The sequence below is a fragment of the Helicoverpa armigera genome, chromosome 5, assembly GCF_030705265.1.
Source record: "Helicoverpa armigera isolate CAAS_96S chromosome 5, ASM3070526v1, whole genome shotgun sequence".
NCBI classification, from domain to species: Eukaryota; Metazoa; Arthropoda; class Insecta; order Lepidoptera; family Noctuidae; genus Helicoverpa; species Helicoverpa armigera.
The window spans coordinates 6,875,323-6,903,263 of NC_087124.1; the positions used below are offsets into that span (position 1 = coordinate 6,875,323).

Sequence of the window (27,941 nt, forward strand, 5' to 3'; positions counted from 1 at the left end):
TAAGCGCCTGGCGCTGACTAAAGTTGAACACCGCGCGTCACAAGATTTATATTGATTTTTGCATTGCAAACAAAAATTATTTTAAAATATTGTTTTACTTTTAAATAGACCAATTTTTTTTTCAAGCTTTATAACAATACCACCTTAATTATTAAATGTTTTTTATTTGAATTTGGATTATACTTTCATAGATAAAAAATATAGTTTCGTACGGAAAATTGTCAGTAACTCTCAGTTTTATAGAATTATTTTTGGTGTAATACTGTATGAATTGTAATAAATTGATTTAAGCACTTCCAAGTACAAGATATAGTTGTATCTTGAACATTTTTATAAATGGTTAAATTGCTATATCCTCGGAGTACCGAAGCATCAAAAGATACCCAAAAGCAACATTTTATGAAACATCCTTTGCAGAGACAAAGATTTTACTGATGTACGTGGACAAATTAAAATATTTATTTAATACACTTTCAAGATAAATGATCAAACTTTCTGAATCTTATTTTTGTTTTTTTATTGTGACTATATCCAAAGCATCAAAACTCGTATAAAACGTTTAAATTCGCGAAAATTTGTGATAGCCCTCTTAAGCATTCCTACAAATAGATATTTATTAGTTCAGCTCATCATCATCTTCCGAGCCTTTTCCCACATATGTCGGGGTCAACTATCCTTTATGAAAAAATCCTTTTTTTACCCTAAGTTCAAATACGTATATCCATAATTATTTTGGGAAATATCTTAGTGTGCCTGTTAAGGAATAATTTATACAGTGTCCATATAAATTATACCTGGCAACATGAAACTCATACCGCTAACGGGCGATTATCCGTGACGACAGGCGTGATTCCGAGGCGAGGGCCGCTGCGTCTAGTCGTAGACATGTATCCAGACTACACCTAGATGGAGTGTTCACTTGTACAGCTATCTACATAATACACATACAACCGTCTAGACTTAAATGATCGTCACGACTTGCCGGCACGTTACAGACATGAGTGCGTTAGACGTTTTACAATTTAAATAAAAATAAAACTCTTGAATGAATTTTTGAATTTGTAAACAATACGTGGGTCACTCGTTCTCCAGTATTAGAGGGACATGTAACAGTGAAGAATGTCTAAAAGCAACGGACTTAATACTAAAAATATTGTTCTCCAATTTGGCCTCTGAAAACGTACATCAGCTTGAATAGAAGCGTCTAATATACTCAACAAACGATCACACTGTCCCTAAATACATTGTTTAGAAAGGCGAAAGACACAAAGATGTAAGGTTTAACGAAGGTGTTATATTAGCCACAACGGCTCGCGTCACTTTGAGACCCGTGTCGCACGTTGATTAATGTGCGCCCAAACCTCCGATAGATAGCCTCCATCAAAAGTGTCGAAGTACGCTAGCGGACGATGGCCGATCCTCGGGTACTCTGAGCCGCTGTAATTGGACGCTCATGCATAAATAATTCCCTTTAGGGACATTTGAATTGCGATTTTATTGCATGCCAGTCTTTTTACGGCTAAATTTAGTAAAACGTTCTTCATAATCTTCTTAATTACCACCACAGCAACGACCTGTAAAGTTCAAAACAGAAATTATGAAACTCCAGAATAAGCTTTGTATTTCTCTAGAGGAGGTAAATAGAAACCGTTTTCGTTAACGAATGGATTCCTATTCGTGACACAATCGCTGTTAAGTGAACTTTGCTGAAACTACATTTAAGCTTCTGCCTGTGACAGAACGCAAAGTCAACAAACAGCCTCGGTTCGCCGGAATCGAATAATAGTTCTGCTCTCAATTTATCTCGCTCGTTTCCCCTTAAATACCATTCGATATATTTTTAGCGAGCGCTAATGAACTGAATTCTATTTTTAGGTATCGAGATGGCTTACCTAGCGAAGTACATATCGAGAAGTTCACGGCTGGCTACGTTTTATCAGAGGGGGTATAGTACAGCCTCCCCCTTTGTATTTTCTGAAGAGGTTAGCTGTGCCAAGTCAGAGGGTAAACCGATTGTCGCATTAGAATCGACGATTATTACTCATGGTATGCCTTACCCTCAAAATTTGGAAACAGCTAAGCAAGTTGAACATATCATCAGGGAAAGGGTGAGTTTTAAATTTATAAAGCGTAAGGTTCAATGGGTTTATAAATTCTTACATAGTATACTTACTTTTCATGTTTTGCATTATGATTTCCGAATGGTAACTTTCGTAGACCTTCCGTCGCACACGCTCGATAAATTGTGTTTAGATATTCCGTGCAAATGCATCGTAAAGTTGTTTTTCCTTTTTATTTTAATTTAGCAGACGTGCGCGGCGATGCATACACGAGATCAAATATGCAGATTTCTCGACGTTTATGACGCTTGTTTTGAAATAGGTGGCTATTTTGTTCATATTTTTGTGCAGGGTGCAGTTCCAGCGACGGTAGCGATCCTGAAAGGTCAATTGACGATAGGATTGTCGGAAGATCAGTTGAGCTACCTGGCGCAAGCTAAAGGCGTGGTGAAGGCTTCACGGAGGGACCTGGCACCCATAGCTGCGGCTAAGCTGGACGGAGCCACGACGGTCGCGGGCACCATCATCGCAGCGCAGCTTGCTGATATACCCGTGTTCGTTACTGGCGGAATAGGTGAAGTATAAAATTCATATTATTTTATTTGTTTATTGTTATAAATTCCACAGCTGCTTTAATACCTTTGTTCACATGTTATATCCTGGGAACAATGTATAATGCATACCTATCCACTATTTTATTATAATTATTCCCTAGTGTCTTAGAATACTCAGCATTCTATTTTAACTTAGAATTACAATTAAATGCGGAAATTAAAAACGTCGTTTTATAAAAAAGGAATATTTAATTTAGCAAGCGACCATTTGTTGCAGTCTCGAAAAGGGGTCATGAAATAGAATACTTGTCTTTCAACTGAAACCAGTCGTTGCCCAAGATGCTGAAATAAACAAAATTATTTTTATTTATAAATAATCTTCTCATTTATGTGCAGAGTTGCAGACAGTATTAATACTTATACCGTCTACTGTAACAGTAGACTCATTAAGGCTGAGTATTATGTAGCTAACAGGCTCACAAACGACTTCATACACCCAACGCCAGACATAAAAAGACCACAAGTGCATTTCTCGCGCGGATAGAAGCACTTGCGAGCAGACACCGCTCCGCTGCGTAATGGCGGTCACCGTTATAGCACACAACTGCCGAGACTATGGCGAAAATGTACGTGTACTTACCTAATAATAGGATACTATAGTCACGCGAACGTTCTCACGGTAATGTGCAGTAAACGGTAAGGGGTTTACCACTAACTTTTCGCAATAGAAATGCTTACTACGATAATTAGTGCACTACCTGTACCTAGACATTTTACTTTACTCAAATATCAGTGCCTTTCATAACAAGCGTGGCGATGTGTCATTGCATTTTGCTACAAATGCGACATTATTACGTCTGTTACATCACAGAGGCTTTATTATAACGCGAATCGTATTACAACACGTTCGCGTCACGAGCATCCACGCGTAATGAACCTGTTTACGACTACCATTTAAATGAAACGACAATCTTAATTAAACGATTCAAAATCATATGAAATTCAGCGTTATATTTAACGGTTATTGTTCTTATTAACAACTCTTGCAATTAACGCTTTGCTATGAGCGAAGGGAGCATAAACAGGATTATGATCACGCTACTCCCGTACAAGGTGGTGCTAAGTCCCGACTTACAAATAGTAGCAATCATCGTGAAAACACCACAAACACTTCAATTAACTGTATTCGTGAATTCACAAATGAATTTCAACGATATCACGGTTGGATTCAACGTTTTGCCGGCGCATTCATTACTGGCAGTCGCATCGCAGCCGTGCCGAACTGGCGATGTAATTAACAACGAATTCCCTGAAACAGGGCGCTATTTATCACCTTCTAGATAAGCACTCGTAGTGCTTGGGCTTGTAAATTATCGTTAGAAGCAGTCTTATTCTGTTCCCAATGATTTGAATTAGCGTCTGTCAGGATAAACATTGCGAGCAAGAAACACGCAAATGTCTGTGAATACATGAAAGGATAGATATAAAGGATAACGCTATATCGGCAGTTTGCAGCGAGAGGGATTGTCTGAGCGAAGCCAAAATGGCGAATTTCGATGGGTGCGCGTCGTTATCGTGTCGTAGACGATTTATTCTAAAGGCTGTTAAACCAGAAGCTTTGCAACTGGCTATTTTTGAGTCTACGCGCATTAAGTAAACGTACTTTTTGTACGTCTTGTTGAAAACAGGAACGGAAGTTTCATGACATCTACATAATATTCTCATTACTCGAGTTCTAAATTCATTAAAATTTAAATGGTTGTAATTTGCTAGCTAAATATTCCAAATTCGGTCCAAGTTTTCAAAATGTGTTTATTAGAATAAGTAGTAGGAATTGTGATTGTCTATATTCAACAAAACCGATAGGTACTTTAAACAAACTTTCCTGTATTCCCATAAAACGTGATTTGCAATGGCGATAGGTAAATCCATAAATTAAGTTAAATATTTCAGAATGCACCATAGAGAAACGGATAATAGAATCTGCAAAACAATTACTTAGCAGATCTATCATGTCTCGAAAGTAATCCTGAAATGGAGTACCTAGGTACCTGCGGTGCGAACGTTACCTGCCTACGTGTAGAACCTATAGTTATGCTACACGAAGCTAAACTATGTCGGAGCGCGGCGTGCCTCGCAGACTGTGAGCAACTTCGCACACCAGTGATGTAATAATTCCGTTTCCCGAGCCCCGCCAAAATACTTTGCCGACATTTTATTACACTCTCACAATTGAAGATATTTGTAATTTTGACTTTTCAGCATTTTGGTCAATAGCGACTCGTTTTATAAGGAAAACTTTTATTTTATCAGGATTTCACCAACGAGTGAGCACCTGAAACGATTTCATATAAATATTTTTGAACGGCTTCTTCGTAGAATTTTCCAACAAAATTTTAGTTTACTCCAAGTGTGGTCGCGCTCATACATTTTATCTTACTTTGCTCAATATTGAATATTTTTGTTCGTAGTATATATTATTGGTTTGCCAATAAACTGGATACTGGCACCGTATATTGAATAAGTAAACGGTTCCCCGCAGGTGGCGTGCATCGTCACGGCGAGGACACACTGGACGTGTCGGCGGATCTGAACGAGCTGGGACGCAGCAACACGCTCGTCGTGTGTAGTGGCGTTAAATCCATATTAGACATCGGACGAACTCTTGAATACTTGGTAACTACACAGAAATTGCTGTCGCTACTAAACTTCCTTTAATACATACGAAACTATTCAACATCGAACTTGATCAGTTCTCCAACTGAGATTTCTCAGTATCCAATTTTTCATGGAGATAAAAGATTCTTGTCTCTCATGTTTTACGACCCCTGGACAGTACAATGTAGATAAATAAATTGGAGAACGTAAAATACTTCGTCATTTTTACGTCGCGGCGATTCCCTCTTGACTGTCCTTTTGTCGTCTGTGTTGTGCTTCGGGCGCTTTTTAATGCCAAGCTGGAACGTACCGTACAAAGTATATAATAGCACCCACCTTCGTATAATCTCTGTATAACGGGGGGAAAGGAAAACAGAGAATTCCAGGTCGTTAGGTTACCTCGTAAGTTCGGGGAAGCGCCCGAGGGAGCCTGGTTTCTGAGCAAGTAACTAAGCTGCTTCTAAGAGAAGAGGTTTGTTGCAATTGTGTAAGTATTGGATGTGAATACGCCGAACTTCAAAGAGCGCTTTGATTACACCGGGGACCGGTCGAGAGTTTTACTGAATATTGTCTTTTCATATTTTATTACGTTTGGTTCGAGGAATGCCGACAAAAGTTCCTGACTCTGAGAATATTGATTAACAATTTTTATGATATTCTGGTCGTAAAATGAGGCAATTAACTTGTTCTGTCGATGCTGTATCGATAAAGATGGCTAGACTATCCTAATTTCCTGCATATATAGACATTTCAATTTAAATCTAATTGGCAGGAGACACAAGGAGTATGCGTATGCGCGTTTGGTGACACGTCGGACTTCCCGGCGTTCTACACGGCTCGGTCCGGGTTTACCGCGCCGCACCGCGTGGCTGACGCGTCCGAGGCGGCGCGCGTGTTGCATGCAGCACGTGAACTGCAGCTCTCGTCCGGTACGGTTGTTGCCGTACCTATACCTCAGGAATACGCTATGGATGGTAAGTTTACTAGGAGTAATAAAATCTGACCGATAAAGTTATGTCCAAAAAAATTATATACAAAATACAAATAAAAGTTCATGATCAATGCGATCAGTGATTGTTCTTGCTAATAATAAAAAAACTTCAAAACAGTATTACGGATTTCTTCTCGGATATTTTATGTTCCGCAGCGTTGCACCTTCGTTGCGTAGTCAGTCAGGCAAAGGATAGTGCAGCTAACATGTCTACTTTCCATTTCAACACTCTTGCTGTTGCTGTTTTATACGGTCTCAATCAGGAAGCCGTTTAGTTTATATTTTACGTCTTATACTTGCGTGTATTAACTACTACTTAATTCATTATTTTATTAACGTCTGCAAAATACATTTCTGCAAATCACATGAAGTCAGTAGGTAATCGAATTGACCAAAACAGCGACCAAAGGAGTGTGTTAGCTCCAGGTAACACTTAGGAAATAATGACTTAGCGAATATTGATTCATTTTCCTTGAAACAATAAAAAATGTACAGAAATAACATTTCTTATGAAAACTGCTACAATAATCACAAAGTTCACAGTTTAATTGCGACTCGAGAAATTACTGCTGGAATGTAAAACGAATTTTTATCAAGATTGTAGCCAGTTCTTATTATGCGTCATTCTAATTATGCAGCTTGCAATTATAGAAAAAGAAATAGCTAATTACATAGTTTCATAACTATTTTTGCTTTGTTCTGAAGTTGTTATTATGCAAGTGCTCCTAGCTAATCCAAATCCAACCCACTGCTCTAGTGAATTTTTACTAGGGTATTTATTGGATAAATGAAGACAGGGAAAAATCTTTTTTCTACTATAGGATTTCACCTCACCTCCCTAACAATCGAATTTTTCAATCACAATCATCATTATGATCGTAATTTTCACTAGATTTCATGGAAAAAGAAGTTCATAAATAAGTATGGTAAAAAGAAGTAAATAAGTAGATGGCTATGTTCGTATTTATTTTTGTACAGAAAAGATAGTAGAAGATGCAATCTCTGGTGCTCTGCAAGAAGCTGAAAAACAAGGCGTCTCCGGTAAAGAAGTGACGCCATTCATTTTGTCTGCAGTCGTTAAGGCTACCAGCGGCGCTTCTCTTAAAGCCAGTATCCTTTTTGATAGCAAAATTACATACTTAATAATGGTGATATGATCAAAGATATTTTAATCACAACATTATAATCAAAAAGACTATAAGATATTTTCTGAGCCTTTATTCAAATGCATAATTAAATAATTTATTAAGCGTGTTGAAAAGCCAACACTACATAAAAGACAGCAATTTTTACAAAATCTTTCTTTAACGCGTCTCAGACATCGCGCTCATAAAGAACAACGCGAAAGTCGGCGCCGATATTGCAGTCGAATTTAAAAAACTCAAGAATGTAGACAATTCAAGGAATGCGTTTAATATTGGATCGTCGAAGGGCGTTGGGAAATGTTCGTCCAATTCTTCGAGACATTTTCACACTTCGTGCAGCAGGCGGGCTGATGACGAGCCATTGTTTTCTGCAGACAAGAATTGCGACGGGGACGTTTTGGTGATTGGCGGGGCAAACGTCGACCGTACTTACAGGTTGAAAGAAGATGGCGTGCAGGTGAGTCATAATTAGCTGCATGCTATATGGTAATGAAAAGTCGACGTCATTTGTTATCTGTTTAGGGTGGAAGGTACTTGATGTTAAACAGAAAAGAATGAAGAATGAGAGAATATTTTATATACTGTAATGCCTATGTAATTAAAACTACCTAAGTATTTTACACTACTAAAAATTAGATTATCATCTACGGATTTTTTTTTCACATTATTAGAACACAAGATTGGCAACAAAGATACATACCTTACTGAAAATTCTATTTAAGGCACACTGCGCCCTACCTAGGTACTATCTCTTTGTAAATACTTTGTTCCCTTTAGTTTGAATGCGTGTGAAATATATCTTTAATAATGTTCGTTGTTAAGTATGGCGCTATATTAAAGTAAGATAACACACACTCTATATTTTTATTACGAAGATATGCCAAAATATGTGTACTATTAAATAAAAAACCACAACATTTTAACAAACTCTTTATTTAATGCATTTATTATGATAATATTAGCTCTCAGTCGCCTAGTGCGTACCTTCGGAAAGTTGTAACAACTCTACTATAATAATGAAACACACTGAATGAGAAAAACATTCAAAGTATAGTGACAGTAGAGAATTCAAAAGATTACGTACAGAGTACCATCCAATGACATTAATTACATATGTTACAGAACACTTTCAGTACACATGCCACTCGACCATCATGTACAATTGTGGTATTTTTCATTAAAACATTTAGCATTATTCAGCTGTACATTGAGTGTTTGTTAATGGCGAAAATACAGTAAATAGTGTGGAGTGAACGAAACGGTAATAAAATGAACGTTTGGGAAGGTAAACAAGTGAAACAATACACACATTGTTGTGATAGAGAGTCGAGTGTTGACACGCGGCGGTCACACACGAGACCATAGTGTTCTACGAGTAGTCGGAAGGTGTAGGCAGCACATCAGACACGAGCTCGTGTTTACTTTATATTCATTAATTTACAATAAACATAACATCAGTTATACATTTTATAAGCCAAGGCACATGTTATTTTAACCGTTTTTTTTTGGAAGAAATGTAGGATTTAGATTGGATCCTAGCTACAAATTATTCAACTTTCCGAATATAGGTACAAATTTTTATAAGATTGGTACATTCATGTGACAACAATATTAAAAAACTATTTTTCTGCATAAATTCACAAAATATTATACCTACTCTAAGCGAACATAACTCCGTACTCGTCATTACAATATATCTATAAAGTTAGTTCGTAAAAGTACAAATATGTATGAATGTAGGTAGGTGGTCGAACGTGCGGCGGTCATGCTCGGCGCAGGCTGGCTGCGGAGTCCACGCTCGGCATGGATAGGTCTCACCTATACTTGACACAGCCATTTATAAATTTTACCTAATTCCTTACACCATGAGAATATTGTAATATTTTATATGCGCAGTCTAAATTCTTAGCGCGATCTTGTTAAATTTTTAGCAAAAACGTCTGTACTCTGTCGAGATAATGATAAAATGTAGTACATACGAAACGTTTTAAATTCTTCTGCCATAAAATAAAATGTTATTAAAAGTGTGTTCTTTCACTTTATACTGTTCACAAGCATATAATTGTAGGCACTACGTCGTTTAAGCTCATATCAGTACTATGTATTTTGTCAATCTGTCCATGCACAATTACTCGCATACTACACATGTACAAATTTTGTTTATTATTTACATTTACCGACCAAATTAGGTATGATTAGGAGGACTAGATAAATAGACAATGAGCGAGGAAAGTCGCGGTTCACTCATGTCCGGCTCATGTAAGGAAAGCTGTCAAACCAAACGTGACGCTGACGAGGACCCGGGAGGAGTCCCATCGGTACGAGTCGTGTGACATCTACGCAAGCACTGGCGGGTATCGTGCAACTTCAAAACAGGTGTACAGGTACTATTCATAAACTAAGACTTCTATGATAGAGATGTAATATCCTACGGAAAGTAAATCAAAGTGAAGGCAGATAAGTTCCGTGCAAGCGAACCATTTGATTTTTTTTGTAATTTGTAACGTATATTAAAATGTACAAACAGCATTCACGATAAGTGATTTTTGCCGAGTCTATATTTATCTATCAAATTAAATGACAAATCTATGTTTTTAGGTACATAGGTATTAGATCTAATTATTAATTTCCTTTTACTTATGCTCAGACTCCTATGAGTAAGAGCACATCTGGAGCAAAAACCACTTAACTGAATGTGTAGCTGGTAAAGGTACTGACTATGGCAATATATTTTAACATATACATACAAATACAATTATTTAATTGAAGACAATGAGTAAAATGACATGAAAACTTGTAAAATACATATTAAGTACAATAATTATTTCCATAAATCTATTGGTATACAATCAAAAACTGTTATGTCTTAAGGCTAAACAATCATCATAATTAATCTTATATTGGTTGATTCCCGTTATTTACTGCTATAAATATTAAAATCGTATTCGAGTATACAGATACAATATTATGTAGGATGGATTTACTGCGCTCTCCTAGTAGCCGAAATATGCGATCATTGTTGTTGCTCTGCCCGGAGACTGCATTTCCTCACATGCTGTACACGCGCGATACCTCTGGTATCTATCTCTCTTGCCACTTTCCTAGGGACCGTAAACTAAAACATATCTGTGTGTCCTATGCACCTACGGAACGAATATTTAACGGCCAAATTTAGGAACTAAACACAAGCTTTGCTCGAAAATCGATTTCACTTTGTCTAAATTACACAATTATCCTTCGATGCACGTTCATTTAAAAGTCATTTCTCACTGTTCAAAATGTTCTGAACGACATAGCTAACACTGATTTGCATCTCTGGTACAGTTTTGTACAATGCTATTACTATGAACATAACGTACAGTTTGAGTCTTACCGAATATATCGGTAGTCGCAATTGACAGCGCGAATGAATATGATTGTAGCGGTGAACTTTGCTGTCCACCGCGTCGATATAACTTACAACTCAAATTCGGAGCGGAGGGTTTGTCGGCGGTGGTCGAGCCGCACCCGCGCGCCGCCGCCCGCGCGGCGCACGCACACGGGCGGCCCGCGGCCCAGCGGCGGCTCCAGCTCGCAGCCCGCGCTCGGGAACGAGCGCCATCGCCGCCCGAACAGCCGCTCCAAGTAACATCTTAGTCAGATTCGAGTTGCGGCACTATCCGCTGCTAGCGGCCTGTAATCTCCTCGAGCGAGCTCACGCATCTCACAGTTGTTATTTCCGTTGATCGTTTTGGGACCCAGCGGCTCGTCGTGTATGCTGCGCCGCGGGCAGGGTTCGGCAGCACGCCCCAGCAGTGCCTCGCGCTCTCCTGCGCGTTCTGGGCTACCGCCGTGCGCTCGGACTCCACCGTTTGCATTTACTGCGTTCACTATTATCGTCTGCGACAGTGGCCCACCATGGATGGGACTACCGTCGAGTAGCTCGCCGGCTCCTAGCTCACTCCGTAATATTCTAATTTTTTGAATCATCTCCTTTATTTCGTATCGGAGGATTCCAAGGAAGCACAATTTTAAAAATGCTATAACGCAATATCCTAACACGAACAACGCGTCTGCGGTTCGTCGTAGCCAAACAAGTAGTCTCTCTGAACAGGCGGCTGTGTGAGGCGCACAATGCACAGGAGTGAACGGCGCTGGTGACGTGGCGGACGTGACGGCCAGCAGCGCGGGCGTCACCGATGTCGTATGCGCCGGTATACGACAACAGCTCGCAGGGAGCGTAGTTTTATTAAAAGCTGCAAAATCTGCTGGCCCTGTAACGCCGCAGCACCGCTGCTCTCTCTGAAGGCGATCCCAAGCTTGGGAGAAGTCAATGTCCGTGTCGTAGTCTTTTGCTAGACGCAGCCGGAGCTGTGGCCGAAGTTCACGGCAAACTCGCTCAAATCGGAATGCCCAGTAGACGCCAATAGCAGCGTCCCCTACGAGAAGGGCTAAAAGTGCCAACCAGTACGCGTTCAACATCCGTTCGGAAAGTCTCAACGCAGCGAGGCACCCGAGGAGCTGCAGCAGCCCCGCCTGCGCCGGCAGCGCCGCGTAGCCGTAGAGGAAGCCGGGCTGCGCCACGCCGAGCCCGGGCACCAGCGCGCGCCGGTAGTCGGAAAGCGCGCGCCCCGCTGCCGCGCAGAATGCCAGCGCCCCTAGCAACAGCGCGCCGTTGCACGCGTAGATCCAGATGCGGTAATAGCGCATTGCGCGATGCGCGGCGGGGTGCGCGGGGCGCGCGGGCGGCGGCAGCGTCATGGTGGCGGGCGCCGCGTCATGGCGCCGCCCGCGCCCGCGCCGCCGCCACGCGCCGCGCCCCACGCCTCTGCAATCATCAAAACAGATTTTAATAAAAACATACCTTCAGCATGAGAGCCGTAAACTCAAGAAACTACATCATCAACCTCCCTGCTGTTATCACAAATTTTTTTGAGGTCGGTGCTTTATCTCTTTCCATACCATCTAACTACCGTCTTCTCACAAGTACTTTCCCTCTACCCATATCGACTTTCACACAATTCATCCATCGTTTCTCTGGTCTTCGTCTTCCACTTCCTATATCCCTCAACGTTCATGCCCATAAACTTAATTCCTCACCAGATGACTCTCATTCCTGTGGATCACATGCCCATACCATGACAGCCGGTTTTCTAATAGTATGTATTTCGGTTACCGGTGCCACTTTCAAACTTAGGTAAACCTAGGTAATAAATTATGTAACTGAATCAACAATGAAGCTACATTTTGAACCACCAACGACTGTACTGGGAGTCTCCTCAATTCCGTTAAGTATATACCTACTTTGCATTAAATAATCTCAGGCTCGAATCGTTATACGAAATAATCGCGTAGGAATTTTATGTTTCAACGACTTTAGAGTTTCGAAACCAACCTCCGTGAAAAAATCCTTTCCAAAAGAACTGAAAATATTGCCTGAAAGATATAGGTGACTAAGAATAAAATTATCTTGGCCTTATTCCCAAGTTTTCTGGGTCGGCTACATAAGTACATAACGAAATAGGCCAACACTGGGGCTGGAATGACATATCATCACTGTACGTGCCATATTCTCGGGAGGATGTTGTTTAAATTGTTAAAAGCTCTTTTCTAAAAAAGTCTTCATACTTCTCTTTATACGTTGCTACTTTCAAGCTGCAGACTTTTCAGCCTGGTCGTTCAACCCCGGTGAGCTTCGAAATTCCCAGTTAATTAACGTAAGGCTTTTTTTTTGGTATGGCATTTCGCAGTTCGGCTGAGGAGGCCGTGTACTGCTTAACCGGACTTTTCCCTGTGGATGCCTAGAATTTAAAACCTCCAGCTAGGAACTGAAGATTAACATGTCCTTTTGATAGAAGGACATTATGTAGCCCATACTGCTTTTTCTCTGTGTCCAGTGGCAGTACAAAATGAAAGGTTTGCTTACAATCCGCCGCCCGTGCCGTGCGCTAGAACTCTGGCTAGTCACAGGAGAGGGCGCGCGACCCTCAGTAGTACGCCTACCACGCCGGTGCGGGGCCTGCAACAAGTTAAAACTTCATTTAATTCCAGTAACAAGTAAAAAATAAGAAAAGAACACATAATGAGTTAAGATACAATCCTATTTTGGTAGGTAATTGATGATTTTGATAAACTTCTTATGGGGAAGGACAGGTACTATTTAAAACAGAATCCAAATCTATTCGCGTATAAGAACCATGGTACCACAGGTTTTGTATGTCAAAAACTGTCTAACTTAGTGGAACGAACTCACGATCTACTGTACTTACAGCCATTCAGTTATCTTTAACTGGCATTTTGAATACATACAATGTTTCCTAAAAGTTAATCGTTTAAAGTAAACATAATATACAATATTCAGTGAATCGTCGGACATCGGCGCTAGGTATTGTTGTTAGTTGGTGTTATGTAGGAGAACACGGCCCGCATTGTTGGCAGTCGCCGAGCCAACTTGTCGCATGAACACACTGCTACTGCCGCCTACAATCTGTTTCAGTGTAGCAGCCTGAATATAACAATATAGATATACGTTACACGAGAGCACCTATATGTATGTTATGTAGATATATGTTACTGTAAAAGCTCGGACTACATATGTACATACACCGTTTATTATTTGTTGTGGTCAGTTCTATCTTCATTCGACATAATAATCGCCTTATGTACGACCTGCATCTGAGTCGAGACCTTTCCTTTAAGAAGAAAGCATTACCACTGATTGCTACGCTCTTACAAAGATTTTTTATAACACCTTAAGGGCTTCCCTCGAAATTTCAACGTTCATCTGTAGTAACGTAAATAGGCAGATTGAATAGAAGTATTCTCAATGATACCAGCAACTTTTCAAAATACATAGGTATATTCCTATGCTATTGAGTCGGACTCGCCTTCACTCCTACACCGAGCACATAACATTCAGAAAGCACCTTTAGTGTTGGAAATGTCAGGCACTTAATTTATATTGACAGTCAGTTTATCTTGTCTAAATAGGAATCCTTGTAAATAAAAAAATCTTTTTATATATGCAAAATATTATTCCATTCATGTTAAGTTTATAAAATATGCTCAGATAACCCAGCATAGTCTCATATATTCGTATAGCTAGTAAAATTATGTGTCCAATAAAGAGCTTAATTCACAGTATGCAGTCGTTTAGTTAGAGCACTGCTAATCTCTTATATTGAACTGCATGAATCCTAAATCGGGTATAAAAGTTAATGGTGCATAGATATTTTATTTGAACCAGGTCGAATCCACGCTTTATAGGTACTATTCTAGCAATTTTCCGATCAAACTATTGAGTTCCCGGATAAAAAGTAGCCGATAAAATCCTACGTATTCCTAACATCCAACTTAGTGTTCTGTGAAATCTTTTAAAACATTCAACATCCGTAAATAGTACAGCAAGGATACATAAATATGTTGTGTTTCAGACACAGTAGCCTAAGAACTTTATATTGCTCATAAAGCACTGAAAAGGAAACATTATGAAACTGACTCCCTTTTATGTGCATGTAATACATGAAGTGTACATAAAATAATATACGAGTTACCCAACGACTAAAAAAGATATATACAGCGGTTTAAACTTTATTTCCTTTGAGCACTCAGTGTGATGGAAGTACAAAGGCTGACACTCCGACATCATTGGATAATCCACGTCAGACGTATTTCAAGGGAAATATTTGTAACATACGCAACAAACTTCTTCATTACCCGATTAAAATTTACTACGGCCATTTCACTACGGCGCTTTGTCTTGCTCTGCATTGTTGGTGAGGGTCACCCTTACAAGAAAAGTGACGGTGCCGCAATATAACCTCTACAATGCCCTCGAATAATGGCCAACCCTGACTCTGGGGAAAGACCCCGGGAAGGACAGACGTCACACTAAAAATATCACGCCGACATTATATCAACATAAAAGCAGCAACGACTTGACATTTCGCGCCGTCACAGGTAATGTAACGCCTAACTAGCTCAGGGCATTCACTGACCTAACCTAAACCTTCATTTCATAAGTCACTAAAAGGTTAACCGCACAAGATTGATAATACGAAGGCATTGTTCATGCCATTCACGACTACTTTTACAGAAAATTCCTTGAAAACCATTACACCTCGTTTTCTTTCATGAACATTCCATTGTTTCCATAGTTTTACGCGATGCTAACATCGGAATAAATAGTGAAGTTTACAACTTTGAATTTTATTGGTAGACTTGTGTTACTACTTTGTTATTACTTCATTGTTTTTAGTTCGCTGTGTTGTGGAAGTCGATCAGTTGAGCATGATAGTGGATTGAGTGGAGCGTGTTGGATTCGGGTCACGTTCCAGCTAATATGTTCGTAGGCGGACTGCAAGTCTGCTGAGCGTGCCACTAACTACGACCACTAACTGGGACGACGGTTTGCTTTTCAGCGGTCTCTTTGCTATTAGCCGGGTATTGTGTGGAAATGAGAACTTTAATAGGAAATTATTATTTAGTGCATCACAAAATAGTTGCACATTGCGTTTTTATAAAATTTTAAACATAAACAAATTCAACATTTTTCACTTTGTGATGCGCTCTTTATGAATCTGAGAAATACAACATTTGTACGTACGTTTTCAAATAATTCTAAATCAGAGAGAAATGTTAAGTAAACAATAAGGTTTCGCCTTCACCCCAACATGTGGAGCGGAAAGTCAGAATCCCCTCCGGTGGTGAGCGACGGCGTTTGCTCACAGCCTGACGTCAGCTGTCTCTGCCTCGTATTTTGCCTGTTTTCCCAATTTCCGTATTGAGAGGCAACATTTAGCCTATGCTGTGTTCGGCGGCTATTGAACATTTCGTTACGAATTGTTAATTAGATCCAATCCCAGTTCGCATGAATGATAAACGCGTAAGCACGTGTATGCTTAATGTTGCAAATACGCAAAATGATAAACATGAATCCGATTTTCATTTACTCATGCATGTTTGCCAATAGGCACATATGCCTAATGCCTCTAAAACATCCATTATCGAGGTATACGTAGCATTTTTGTTGAAAAGCAAAGGCGTTTTTATAAAGAAAAATTTGGAACTTCAAAAACATCCCTTAAATTATATCAGTTTATGAATTCACGAGTTAACACAGCTTCAGCATTTACTAAAACATACATCTTATCAATTAGCTAATTCGTATACACATTCAGTTCTGAGGGTTCAACTTAAAAAGTGATTTTGCGTAGCGCCATGAATTATTCATAGGTTGACGCAGCGTATTACCCAGCGATGCCTGAGCTTCACGTCTGCGACCCGTGTCACCCGTCCGCGAAACTGTCGCAGCTATAAGCAACCTCCTTGACATTTGCTGCTTCGTTCTGTCGCATCAGTGTCTATTAACAGTCGCTTAGACGAGGTCCTCGAGATCCCATGTACTTTGCCGGATACCCAACAATTTCACGGTTGATTTCGGGCCATTGAATACAAAATAAATACCATCGAGTTTTTTCGTCAGCCAAAAATGTTGTCAAAACATTAATTTGAAAACCTTTGAACACGTAAGACCAAATATAGACATGAAATAATATATTTTCCATTATAGCGTTCCATACGTCAATACATCAATAGAATCTGTTTGATGTCGGGCTTGCACACAAATTGGCTCTCAGTGCCGCGCGACGTATTCAAGGAATCAATAGTCGCAATTATGAACGATCAACTGGCTCTTTTCTGAGTCGTAAAGCGAGTCTCCGCTCACACGGCTTACACAAAATGCACACAAAGATAATGAATCTGTCAACATGAACAGTCAAAGGCATACTGGAATAGGGATGTAACATTCTTTTGGATTCCATAATCGATAAAAATATTTTTGTTTGCTCCCGTTTATTTAGAGAACAATTTCATACAAAAAACAATACATACCATTCAACACATCACACACATATCAACTTATAAAAGTGATTTATCGATCTCATTTCTGAGTATTAATACTGACTGCGCAAATAATTTAATGTAGGTACCTACAACACTTGTGTTGAAGTAGATATGTGCAATTCGTGTTTGTTAATTATCTACGTATTGTTTAGCCTCTTCGTCAATTAAGGCGCTCGCCTGTTTCCAGGTAACGGAGAAGTGATCTACAACTAAGGTAGCTTCCCAGCCTTTTGCGATAACAAGGTAACCACAAGTCCAAACGGCATCCGACAGTAATTGCGTTACTATCGTACCCCCTTTAGCGCGAATATCGTAACGGAGGATTTATTCAATTTCAGCGTCTACGAATACCATATTACTCGTATTTTGGAGATTATTCGGTTTAAAATCCTTCGCTGTATTTGGCTTATCATGTAAGCATGTATTTAGTATTGATGATATAAAACTCCAGTTTAAACCATCTACAGTGCCAACGCTCATTGTTATTGATATTTCAGTACAAGTCGGTTAAAGTATCAGGTATATCCAAGTTTAGAATATTTCAATCCTCTGATATTGTCGGTGCCACGAATCCATATTGCTGAAAAAGCGTCCAACGTACAAAATAAAAACATCGAGTGCGGGTACTCGCACGGCATCACTAACTGTGCGATCGCTGCACTTCGACGTACGCCGCTTTGTTTCTCACCCATTTCAACTTTTGATCTCCAGTGTCATTGTCTGTTTGTTTTTGTTCCAGCTCGGCTTGTGTTGTTTGCGGAAGTTTCCAATCAAACGCGACATGTAACTCTGTTAGTTTTACTTAATACCGCTAATACTTTTTCCGAAGAAAGGGTCACGTTTCATTAAAACTGATAGACTCTAGAACATTTTGAAGGAAGGCTGAAAGACGATTTAGTTTATTGTATTCTGTAACTACCTATCTATACACATTCCAGCAATTGACTGCGTATTTCGACAATAGCCTAACAACGTTACAAGATTAGCATTCTGCATGGATCTTGCACATAAATTCAGTATAGCTTATACCAATTTACCGAACAGGGTAAACCGGACGGCAAGCTGTCTCACCTACATATGAATATACAGCTACACAATTCACAGGCCAGGATAGGATTTCCGCTACGATAATTAGATATTATGATCAGATTACACGAGACGTATCTGTTCAAACTAGGCATTGTGTTCATTGTACGTATGGAAACGAAATCTTCGGATATCCTCTACCATTTTACCTTGAACGAGACATATTTTTTTCTTTCATTCTGTAAGGAACAGAATAGGTTCTAGTTTATAGCATACAGAAGAAAATTATAACCTGTGTAAATACAACTATGAAAGAAAACAGAGAGTAATGTACATATCTTTCGGATTCATCACAAAACGTTTTCTTTTCATAAGCACACTTTCCGTGTCACAGCGATAGCGATAAGTATCTTGTGCCGTGCTTTTAATAAAATATTTTTATTACTTTCTTTTACTCGCTCATAAAGTAGCTTTATATATCATTCTATGTAAATAAAGAAGCACCTAAATATTTATTAAATTCTCATGTATGAGGGCACACGTATCTGAAGGAGCATTCACAATCCGCTTCCGTCTAAATTGAGTTAACTACTTTAGAAAGATTAAGCAACTCCTACACTCCTTTAAATGCCGTGAAACGTGTCCTGAATTCTAGCAAAGAGATTAGTGATAAGATAGGAGTTTGAAGAAGGGTTTGTGTACCCTATGCTATATCAGACCGTGCCACATGGACCTCTTTGAGCTCATGTTAAAGTTCGAAATTGAATTTAATTTTTGGAGCACAATATATTTTTCTTAGTATGTTAATAAAGTGCATTTTCAGTCATTCTAGTAGCGACGCATTTTCTTGGCATGCCTACAATAGTTAGGAGAGTATCACTAAAATACGCTGAATAGATTGTGCAAAATATGACATGGTTAGAAAGGGGAGAATAATGAGATGACGGTCAAAGGGACCGGTACGGTACCATGCTGCGCCGAACCCAACCAGTTGAGGATAAGGGCCGGAAAATGATTTACTGGAATTGCCTATAAAATAAACATCGACGTAAAAAAAACATTCCATGTATTTTACCCTTTAACCTGTACGAACTGTTATTTTAACACGAGTAAACCCATTTAATTTAACAAATTACATTTTCACTTTATGGTAAAACGGATACAGAATCCATGAAGCGGTGTAATTGAAACAAGGCCGATCCGTTTGTAATAATGGAACACAATCCCGGAAGCCAGTGCACTGTGCGCACTTTAACATTAAACATCGGTCGTTTAACACGAATAAAATGAGGTTGGAATAAAAACTCAATAGCTATCGTGTTTATAGTAGCAACGAATCAAGAGTTAAGTAATGTTTCGGCTGTAAGAAAAGCGTTGTAACAATGTGTAAGAGCAGCTGCCGCTGGCGACTCGCCAAAGCTCGTAAAGACAGCCTACAGCCTCCGCGACCTTCTCCCGCGACCACTATAGCTCTGTGGAATATATCTACTTGATACATAAATATTGCTACTGCTGTACTATGACAGGGTGAAAGCACTTGACAAAGAAAATATTGAAATATATTATAGGTAGTCCTCAAGTGACTTCTTGTGTAAAAAGTTTGCTCCTTTTGTGACCTGTTAGATTGACTCCAAGACATATCAAAGATAGAATATGTAACTGTAAAAATAAGGGTGCCGAATTCAAATCATCTCCAAAACAACAAAAAACAAAACATATAATTCAGCGGGTTAAATAGAACAAAAACATTTAAATCCACTCCACAAACCAATCACTTTGATAAAATAATCCTTGCAAAAGCCTTGTAACAATGGCCTTATTCAGAAACAATTATCCACAATTGTCTGGCACAATTATCCAATAAGTGCATGCAAATTCTGAGAACTCTAGCACAATCGATGGCCACGTGAATTCTATTCGTTTGTGCTAATAAACGTAGGAAGCACTAAAGCAAATGAGAAAGCTAATGTATGTTATTGCGTCAATTATGTTGATTAACTTAAATTACCATAATGGGGTAAACAAATCTGCGGTAGACGCGTATTTGTGAACGTTTTTCTGTGAATTTGTCGAAGGCAGTAGTGACTTCAGTTTGCGACGGTATCATGTAACCTAGCTCACATGTGTGTCTGAGAACGCGCCGGGGGCGCGGACGCGGCGGGGACGAGCATAAAATTCTTGTTATTTCACTAAAAGCATTTCAGCACGGCCGCCGCTATACGCGGCTCGTACCCGCTGGCGAGTTTATGCGCAATTATTCTAACAAAATATTTAACTTCTCTCAAAAATATTTAGAGCTGGTCTACCCTTGCGTACTCCGCGCAACCTACGGATTATGTTGTACGTCATTAATTAAATAGTTCACCCGTAGAGCTAACGAAAACCGCTACTACTATAAAAACACAACTTTGATCATAAAGCTGATGATAGTATGTTTTTATTTTGATGTTATACAATGTTTCAAAATACCTGCCGGTAATGAAAATACCTCCGCCACAATTTATCAAAGATACAAATTGCATTAGGCTGTCTTAAAATTTGATTAAATGAGTGTCACCATCCACCGGATAACAGGCGTGGAATGATGATGGATGATGTTGCGTACCTCTCATAACGTTAATACACATACGTATAACATATTTATGGCTTTCGAAGAGTTCTTTTTATATTTCGTGTTTCTCTTGCCAGAAACAGGGACTCACACTTAACCCCTCCCTCCCTCTATTCTTATAACAACAGGACAGCGATTCAGTGAAAACATTGATCGATTACGGAGCTTTCACAAAAAAGATCAACAAAAAGTTTATCCTGCGAATAGCACGAAGTACTGGTTTTATGTAAGTCTATTCACTGAGGTGGATAGTGGGGAGACGAGCGTTATTTATCAATGAGCGAAGGCTCTGCTTGACGGCTGAGTGTTTGTTTCCCTTCAAGGGTATTTTGCAGCTGTTACGTGATACTTGTTATAGAACTAAACAGACCCTAAAAATCTACTTGGTTATCTACTTGGTTATATGAAACAAAGATCATTATATTTTTTTTATAGAAATGTTTTCATTTTAAGACACTTTTCATTATTCGTTTTTAATATAATTATATTTATTGAAAGTAAGAATAACGTTATTTCAAAAATGGAACATTATTTTCTCGCAGCGTAAACTTCTCTATTTTTACATAGCGTCGCTCAAAGGGTACGGGACTGCTATTGAATTTCTCTGTTAGAAACATCGTTAGACCAGATCCGGAGGAATCTATGTGCCTGTGTATATACCGTACCTTTATGTATTTACATACACGATGTCAACCTGCAGAGAGAGAATTCAACGAAAATCTAAATTGGAACATTCACTGTTTGGTAGGTTCAGTTAGTGCACATATCTGCTGTATAATTGTTAACAAATACAAATACTGTTAATTACCATAATATAATGAATCCAATTTTCAATTAAATTTGTATTTACTTAGTTTATATTGCGTTTGTTACATATCAATCAGGTCCACAGCTGGTTACCTACATATCATATCATGCTCAAAATGTTTCATGTAACAATAGGACCCTGACAACCATAGCAACAGTCAATCACTCTATCACAACAGGTACGTATTAGATTTCATATTTTATGTCTAAACTATAGGAAAACTGTCTGCAGGGATTTTCCCATTGAAGCATAAAACAAATCCTAGCTACCCGCATGCCACGTGCACACTATCAACATCACAATTCGCAAACAATTTTACTGAAAGCTATAAATTCCGTTGCGGTTCCAATTCGATTTGAGTGCGCACCAGCTTAAACTATTAAATTCATGATCATAATTAGGCTTTGACATACATCAGTCGACCGTACTAATTGAAATCATAATAAAATTGGTTATTCAAAGGCCTGTTTATTCACATTAACAAAATCATGATACAGATTTAAATTAATAATATGCAATATTGTGCAATTTCAGAGAGCATTAAATGCTTTTGGCTCGATTCCAGGGACCGTGCAACCAATGCTTTATTTCTCTAAATAGCAGAGCTCCACTGAATACCGGTTTTGGACATTGGTATCTCAATTGGAACACGAACAACTCTATTAACGAACCTAAGCAAACTATTTGCTAGTTCGCTGCGCAAGTCTATAATAACTTGTAGTTGTAACACTTGTTTACTTGTACAATCGAATTAGTACTCGAAGGGAAAAGGCTTCATCGACACCTAGTTTGATAACTGCTTACAGTTAGTTATTTCTATGTTTATTGAGAAGGAAAATCCTTGTACGGATTCTCCTTCTTACAATTATTAGAATTATAGCTTCTGCGACTTAACATTTACTCTATTATTGTTTATTTATGTTTAACTGATATTAAACCAAAAATAACAGATATATGTATCATTTATTAAGACTAGAAAATAACCCCAGGTTTTAACTTACAAGTTCTAATGAAGAAATCTCGACGGGAATTTTCCCGATAAAGGAATTAAAGCTATGACGCAGGATACGGCCCCATCCTACATCGATACTGACCCACTTGCGAGGCTTATTGGGAAACAATTTGTTCTCATTGTATCATGAACTGTTGACTTCTTGACACTTCTTGTGAACTATTGCGGGTCTTACACTCCATGTAATGGTGATATATGTTGTTTCTTACATTCAGCTTAGCGAGTGTAGGTGTGTGTCACTTTTGTTTTAGAAAGCATGAAGCTAAACTTATACGAGAAAATAACGAGACTATGAAAATAGAAGGATAAGATTCTAATTATATTTTAGTTAATATTATATTCTAATTAATAAGAATAATAATTTAAAACAGTTGGGAATTGCTTAGTGCACTCATATGAAAATTATTTTATGTTAGATTTAATCTAACTCTATACATAGCATAAAAGTGGTTTTATGCTTTTTTCTGAAATTATAACATACAGAATACTTCCGACTTCAAACTTTTTTATTGGCACAATCTTTTATGAAACGCATTAAACTCCATGCATGTATCTTTTCACGGTCATAAAGCTAAGGCATCATTATTTTCCCTTTTTTGTTGAAATCCTGATAGAGTAGAGAAACAAAATTATAGTCTTACAGATGCTATCATCTAGATATCTGCACATTTTATAAAGTACAGAGACATTTATTTTGAAACTCAACAATAGGAGTTATAATAGGTTTATATTTCATATTTTTATTTTGCTAGCTGTAAATGCATTCTGGTCACGTTCGCGCGTGTCCTTCGAGCCAGAAATAGCGGGGGACGCCATTAATTACTGGGCCACCATCGCGGCCCGCCCTGCCGACTTCTACTATGAATTTATTGTCTGTACGATAAGTGCTATCGATGTTTCTGATGCTCTCTTATAATTATCTAATCATAATGAACTTACCTTCTGTTTTGTTTTGTTTTGTTTCAATGGCGCAAAACCCATTGAGATCCTCTCAACGAGCAAAGTTCTATTCACAAATTACGGTCGAGCAAAAAGCTGGCTACGTACCTTAAATACGTAGCTATGTGAAATAAACTTGAACGAAACAAAAGCAATTTGACAGTGACGGATTTACAATCAATCATATTTTAAAAGCCACATTCGGTATTGACAAAAATGCTTTTATTTCGCGTGCTACGTTGTGTGCTGTATTTTATTTCATAGCTTTGGCTGCTTTTAGCTGTCTAAAAGATAGATTGTCTGTCGGATTTTAAAGGCGTGATTTTATAATTGATACATTTAGCTCTATTCCATTTTATTTTTCAGTACTACGTTTATTTCTATATTAACACACTTTTCACATTTACCTACTCTTAAATAGTTAGTTTACGAGATTGTTCCTTTAAGATATTAAAAATAAACTTCATAGACCACAAAAAGCCTCTTCAGACTATAAATATCAAAAGTAAAAGGTACAAAATACTCTGTATTATTCCATACGTTTTCATAACTCAATGAATAGTGAATAAGGTGGTTTTAAACTTCCTGTCAGTTTCACATGTGACGGTCATATCGAGAAGGTGAAACACAAATTGTGTATATTTATAGAAAGCGGTAGAAAAAGCGATAAATAAATGAACAGTGTGGGAATTGTAAACACAAAACAATGTGTCGATTGAATCTACCTGCACATACTGACTCGTTCAAAAACACTTCATTCATATTCATTTCAAACAACCGAAAGTTTCAATAATCATTATTTTACAAGTAGATAAGGGTTTTTTTTTCAAAAATTTCAATTTTTTTTTATAAAAATTCTATTTCAACACAGACTTTACTAATATCATTAGAATAAATATCGGTATTTACAGTAGTATCGAGTCTTTAATATTAAGTGAATCCTTAATCCGTATTTAACGTTCAAATAATATATCTGATAGATAAGTACTAGAGCTAAACAAACAAATTCGCAAAAAGGAGCCTTAATATTTTACGCATGCCCTTGACCGAATTCTCGTCTAGTTGGTAGGTATTTGAAGGGTCGCCCTCGAAAAGTACTGACAAGGCGCGTTTATAGATAAGAAATAATGAACGCAACTTCCAAAATGTCTCTTTAGCAAACATCTTTGCAAACTTTATCGATCGGGACAGCATATTATATCATAACCCCGACTTTTTGCTGACACAAAAGACACAAAATGTGTCTTAAAATTGTGGAATAATATATGAGTATGAGTGAGTCATACAGTTGAGGGATGTTGTTCCTGAGTAATTTCATTCCGTAATAAGATTTATTATTCTATGCAAACAATCACGTGCAAAAGCATAATAAAGTTATGCACAGCCGCAGCTGCTGCCGCGTTATAATCTCTAGTCGGCCATTACATTCCCCGGTAAGAGAAGGGACGATACTAAAGCTTACTTTGCCGTTAACAATACATAACAGGAGATTTACCTTAATTGCTGTTATTTATCATAACGATTAAAATCTTATGGAAAACACCTCTCTACAATTTTCAAACTGTTGCACGCGCAACACAAGGAGCCGTCCAGAGATTGCATTTCTGAAAACTGATTTTAACAAGCTTGTAGAATTATACGAAAGCTTAACCCAGATAAAAATTTTGCACATTATATTTTTTCTTGGTCGTGACAATCGTGGTGGTTGTTGCTAATAATTTTCTTGGCTTGACTTTTCTTCGCAAAATCCTTTTGTGTCCTGTATCTACTAATATACTTAGGTATGCATTGTAGAACTGTCAGTCACGAAACTACGTCGTAGATATTCGTATCCCTCAACTTTGTTGGTACTCGTATGTCGCACAATTCCAGTGAGTCAGTCACAAAGGAGTTTAATATGTCAGTAATATTTTAAGTGAAGCCGAGCGGCCGGCTCACGAACGCCGGCTGTTTGTTGTTTACCCACCGGCCGTCACGACAACTTAAAAATTGAAATAAACGAACAAGCTTTCCTTTCCCGTCGCCTCATTTGTTACACAATCCGTCTTTGTTTGTAAATGAAAAGTTTTCACATAAATTCTCTTTTATATTTCACGAGTTAGATTTTTCGTTTTTTCTCTTTTTTACCCGCATTACTTTAATGCTCACGCAGTTTTTCATGGAGCGAGTGGCTGACAAAGATTTCTAGAACGAGCAACTTAGTTTTTTGACCAAATAAAAATGCCAAAATGTAGGTGACATTAATATTGGAAATACTTAATTGAATCGTAAATTCCTAGACACGCCTGTACCAACGCATATTCTATTGGCAAGCTTTCTTGAGAAGCGAACATTTTTCGAAAGGCATTAGCGTGATTTATGTATTTCCAAACCATAATGACACATTGGTTTTAACCGCATTTTAACAGAAATAACGAGTTGGCTTATTTCCCATAAGCTATTACGGTTTCATGTTCGAATTACCGTGCTAAATGGCAAACACAAGGGGCCTTTATCTGTCTCCTGAGAGAATCAACATGATTGGAAGATAGAGCGATCATGTTTGCATACGGGTGCTGAATGCAGCTTATGCCACTGCGATGGTCAGCATGTTAATCAGGCAAGCGTTTGCGTCACGATAGCCCCGATCATGTTAACGATTATGGTAGGTATTCAAATTATTTTACCTACTCCACAAAAATGCAGATTTTACAAAATAGTACATAATACAGATTGAAAAAATACGAGTTATTTTCTCTACTAATGGTTTGTAATTAAATACTTCATATTGTATAACTTCCACACAATTGTCTGGTTTTAATAAAAATAAAACGTATCTCATGCGAGCCGTCGACCGGAGCTCTCCACGCAAGCTCTGCGTAATTACGTCGTGTAGCTAATGTTCATTAAAATATCGTAAAACTTCCCCCTCTAGCTAATTAAATATATAAACAACTTTAACTCGAATAGGAAATTGGAGTTGGAATAATCTTAATGTAGATTGTGTTTCTTTTCACGATATTAGTATATTATAATTATGTACCTATATAAAGGAGTGTTAATTTGGAATGCCTTTCATGTATAAAAGAAAAACGAAGTAACCCATCCATAATTAGTCTGCAATCCCCGTGAGACAAGACACACGCTATAATATATTATTGCTCGCAAAAACAGCACTAAAAACTTATTTCATGTTTGCGTTTATTGCAACGAATTTGCTAAATTAAAAAAAAAACACTCAAATTGTCGACTGCCCCCGACGGAAAACGTGATGCTACATTGTTTTCATGAAATTTTGTGTGATGTCGTAAAAAAAACTTTTTCAGGATATTACCACACGTTTCAGGGTATAGCTAAAGTTTTCGCAAAACACGTTAGATAAAAAAGGTAGCTAGGGCAACGTTTCGATGAACGAGCCAGGTAAAAATAATGTGAAACGCTGAATAATCTCTTCCCTTTTTCCTTATTATTTCGAAAAAAGCTATATCGTACTTTTGCCAATGTTGTTATGTACGCCAAACTTTAAGACGTAGTTAGTGTCATTTAGAGTATCTTAAGACTTCTACCCATAATTAAAATAAATAAATTAAAAAATACTAGACGTCAAAGATACCTTCCGGACCATGCAAATTGCCACTACGCAAATACCTGTCCTGAATAAATATAAAATTTGATTGGGTAAAACCACAGAAGATTTTTCTGGTATTCGCAAATCAAAAACTGAACAAGTGAAGGTGGGTATAGTAAAAATCAATCGGATGGACGTGCCGTGTCTATCGGGCGCACGTCGCTCGCCGATTGCTTTGTGCCGCAGGAAATTAGTTTGGAACTTGCGAGTGAGTTTCGTACGTCTATCTGAAACTACATATTGTACACAACACCCCTTCGACTTTTGTTTTTATTCGAAACGAAACACACTCCTTCGACTGTTATTTCGAATTAATAATTTACCAATACCAATATACGCTACTATTCATTTATCGAAAGATCATGGCCCATAAACATAATTCAGCTTGCAACATTAAATCACGGACACAATGAACTGTCATCGATCGACAAAATTACCATAATCAGCGAGTGATTATTGTTTATGGGGAATTGCACGCGCGCTGCCGCTTTCATTAGATGGATTGGTTGAATTGCTGTTATTTATGCTTTACCAAATCATTCCGAGGTCAGAATTATCCAGGAAAATATGTATTGTACAATAATAAATTACGTAAACTGTGAGTTATTGCTTCTAAAATTAATTCCATTACGATAATTTATGCCT

General features: G+C 38.2%; 2 protein-coding genes across 4 annotated transcripts in view; one reads left to right on the forward strand and one right to left on the reverse strand.

Annotated features, from left to right (window-relative positions):
• The window catches only part of LOC110374471 (uncharacterized), a 92,312-nt gene that overhangs the window by 9,448 nt on the left and 54,923 nt on the right, over positions 1-27,941 (forward strand). For both annotated transcript variants that reach the window (XM_021332223.3, XM_049841824.2), the window contains exons 2-7: positions 1,876-2,108; positions 2,412-2,634; positions 5,157-5,290; positions 6,045-6,246; positions 7,242-7,373; positions 7,582-7,865. In XM_021332223.3, coding sequence (XP_021187898.3) covers positions 1,884-2,108; positions 2,412-2,634; positions 5,157-5,290; positions 6,045-6,246; positions 7,242-7,373; positions 7,582-7,865 — 1,200 coding nt within the window. In that variant the 5' untranslated portion in view covers positions 1,876-1,883. The remainder of the gene's footprint in view (positions 1-1,875; positions 2,109-2,411; positions 2,635-5,156; positions 5,291-6,044; positions 6,247-7,241; positions 7,374-7,581; positions 7,866-27,941) is intronic.
• The window catches only part of LOC110375367 (CD82 antigen), a 60,037-nt gene continuing 40,419 nt past the window's right edge, over positions 8,324-27,941 (reverse strand). For both annotated transcript variants that reach the window (XM_049841828.2, XM_049841829.2), the window contains 2 exons: positions 13,314-13,406; positions 8,324-12,215 (listed from right to left, as the gene is read on the reverse strand). In XM_049841828.2, coding sequence (XP_049697785.1) covers positions 11,045-12,148 — 1,104 coding nt within the window. In that variant the 5' untranslated portion in view covers positions 12,149-12,215; positions 13,314-13,406 and the 3' untranslated portion in view covers positions 8,324-11,044. The remainder of the gene's footprint in view (positions 12,216-13,313; positions 13,407-27,941) is intronic.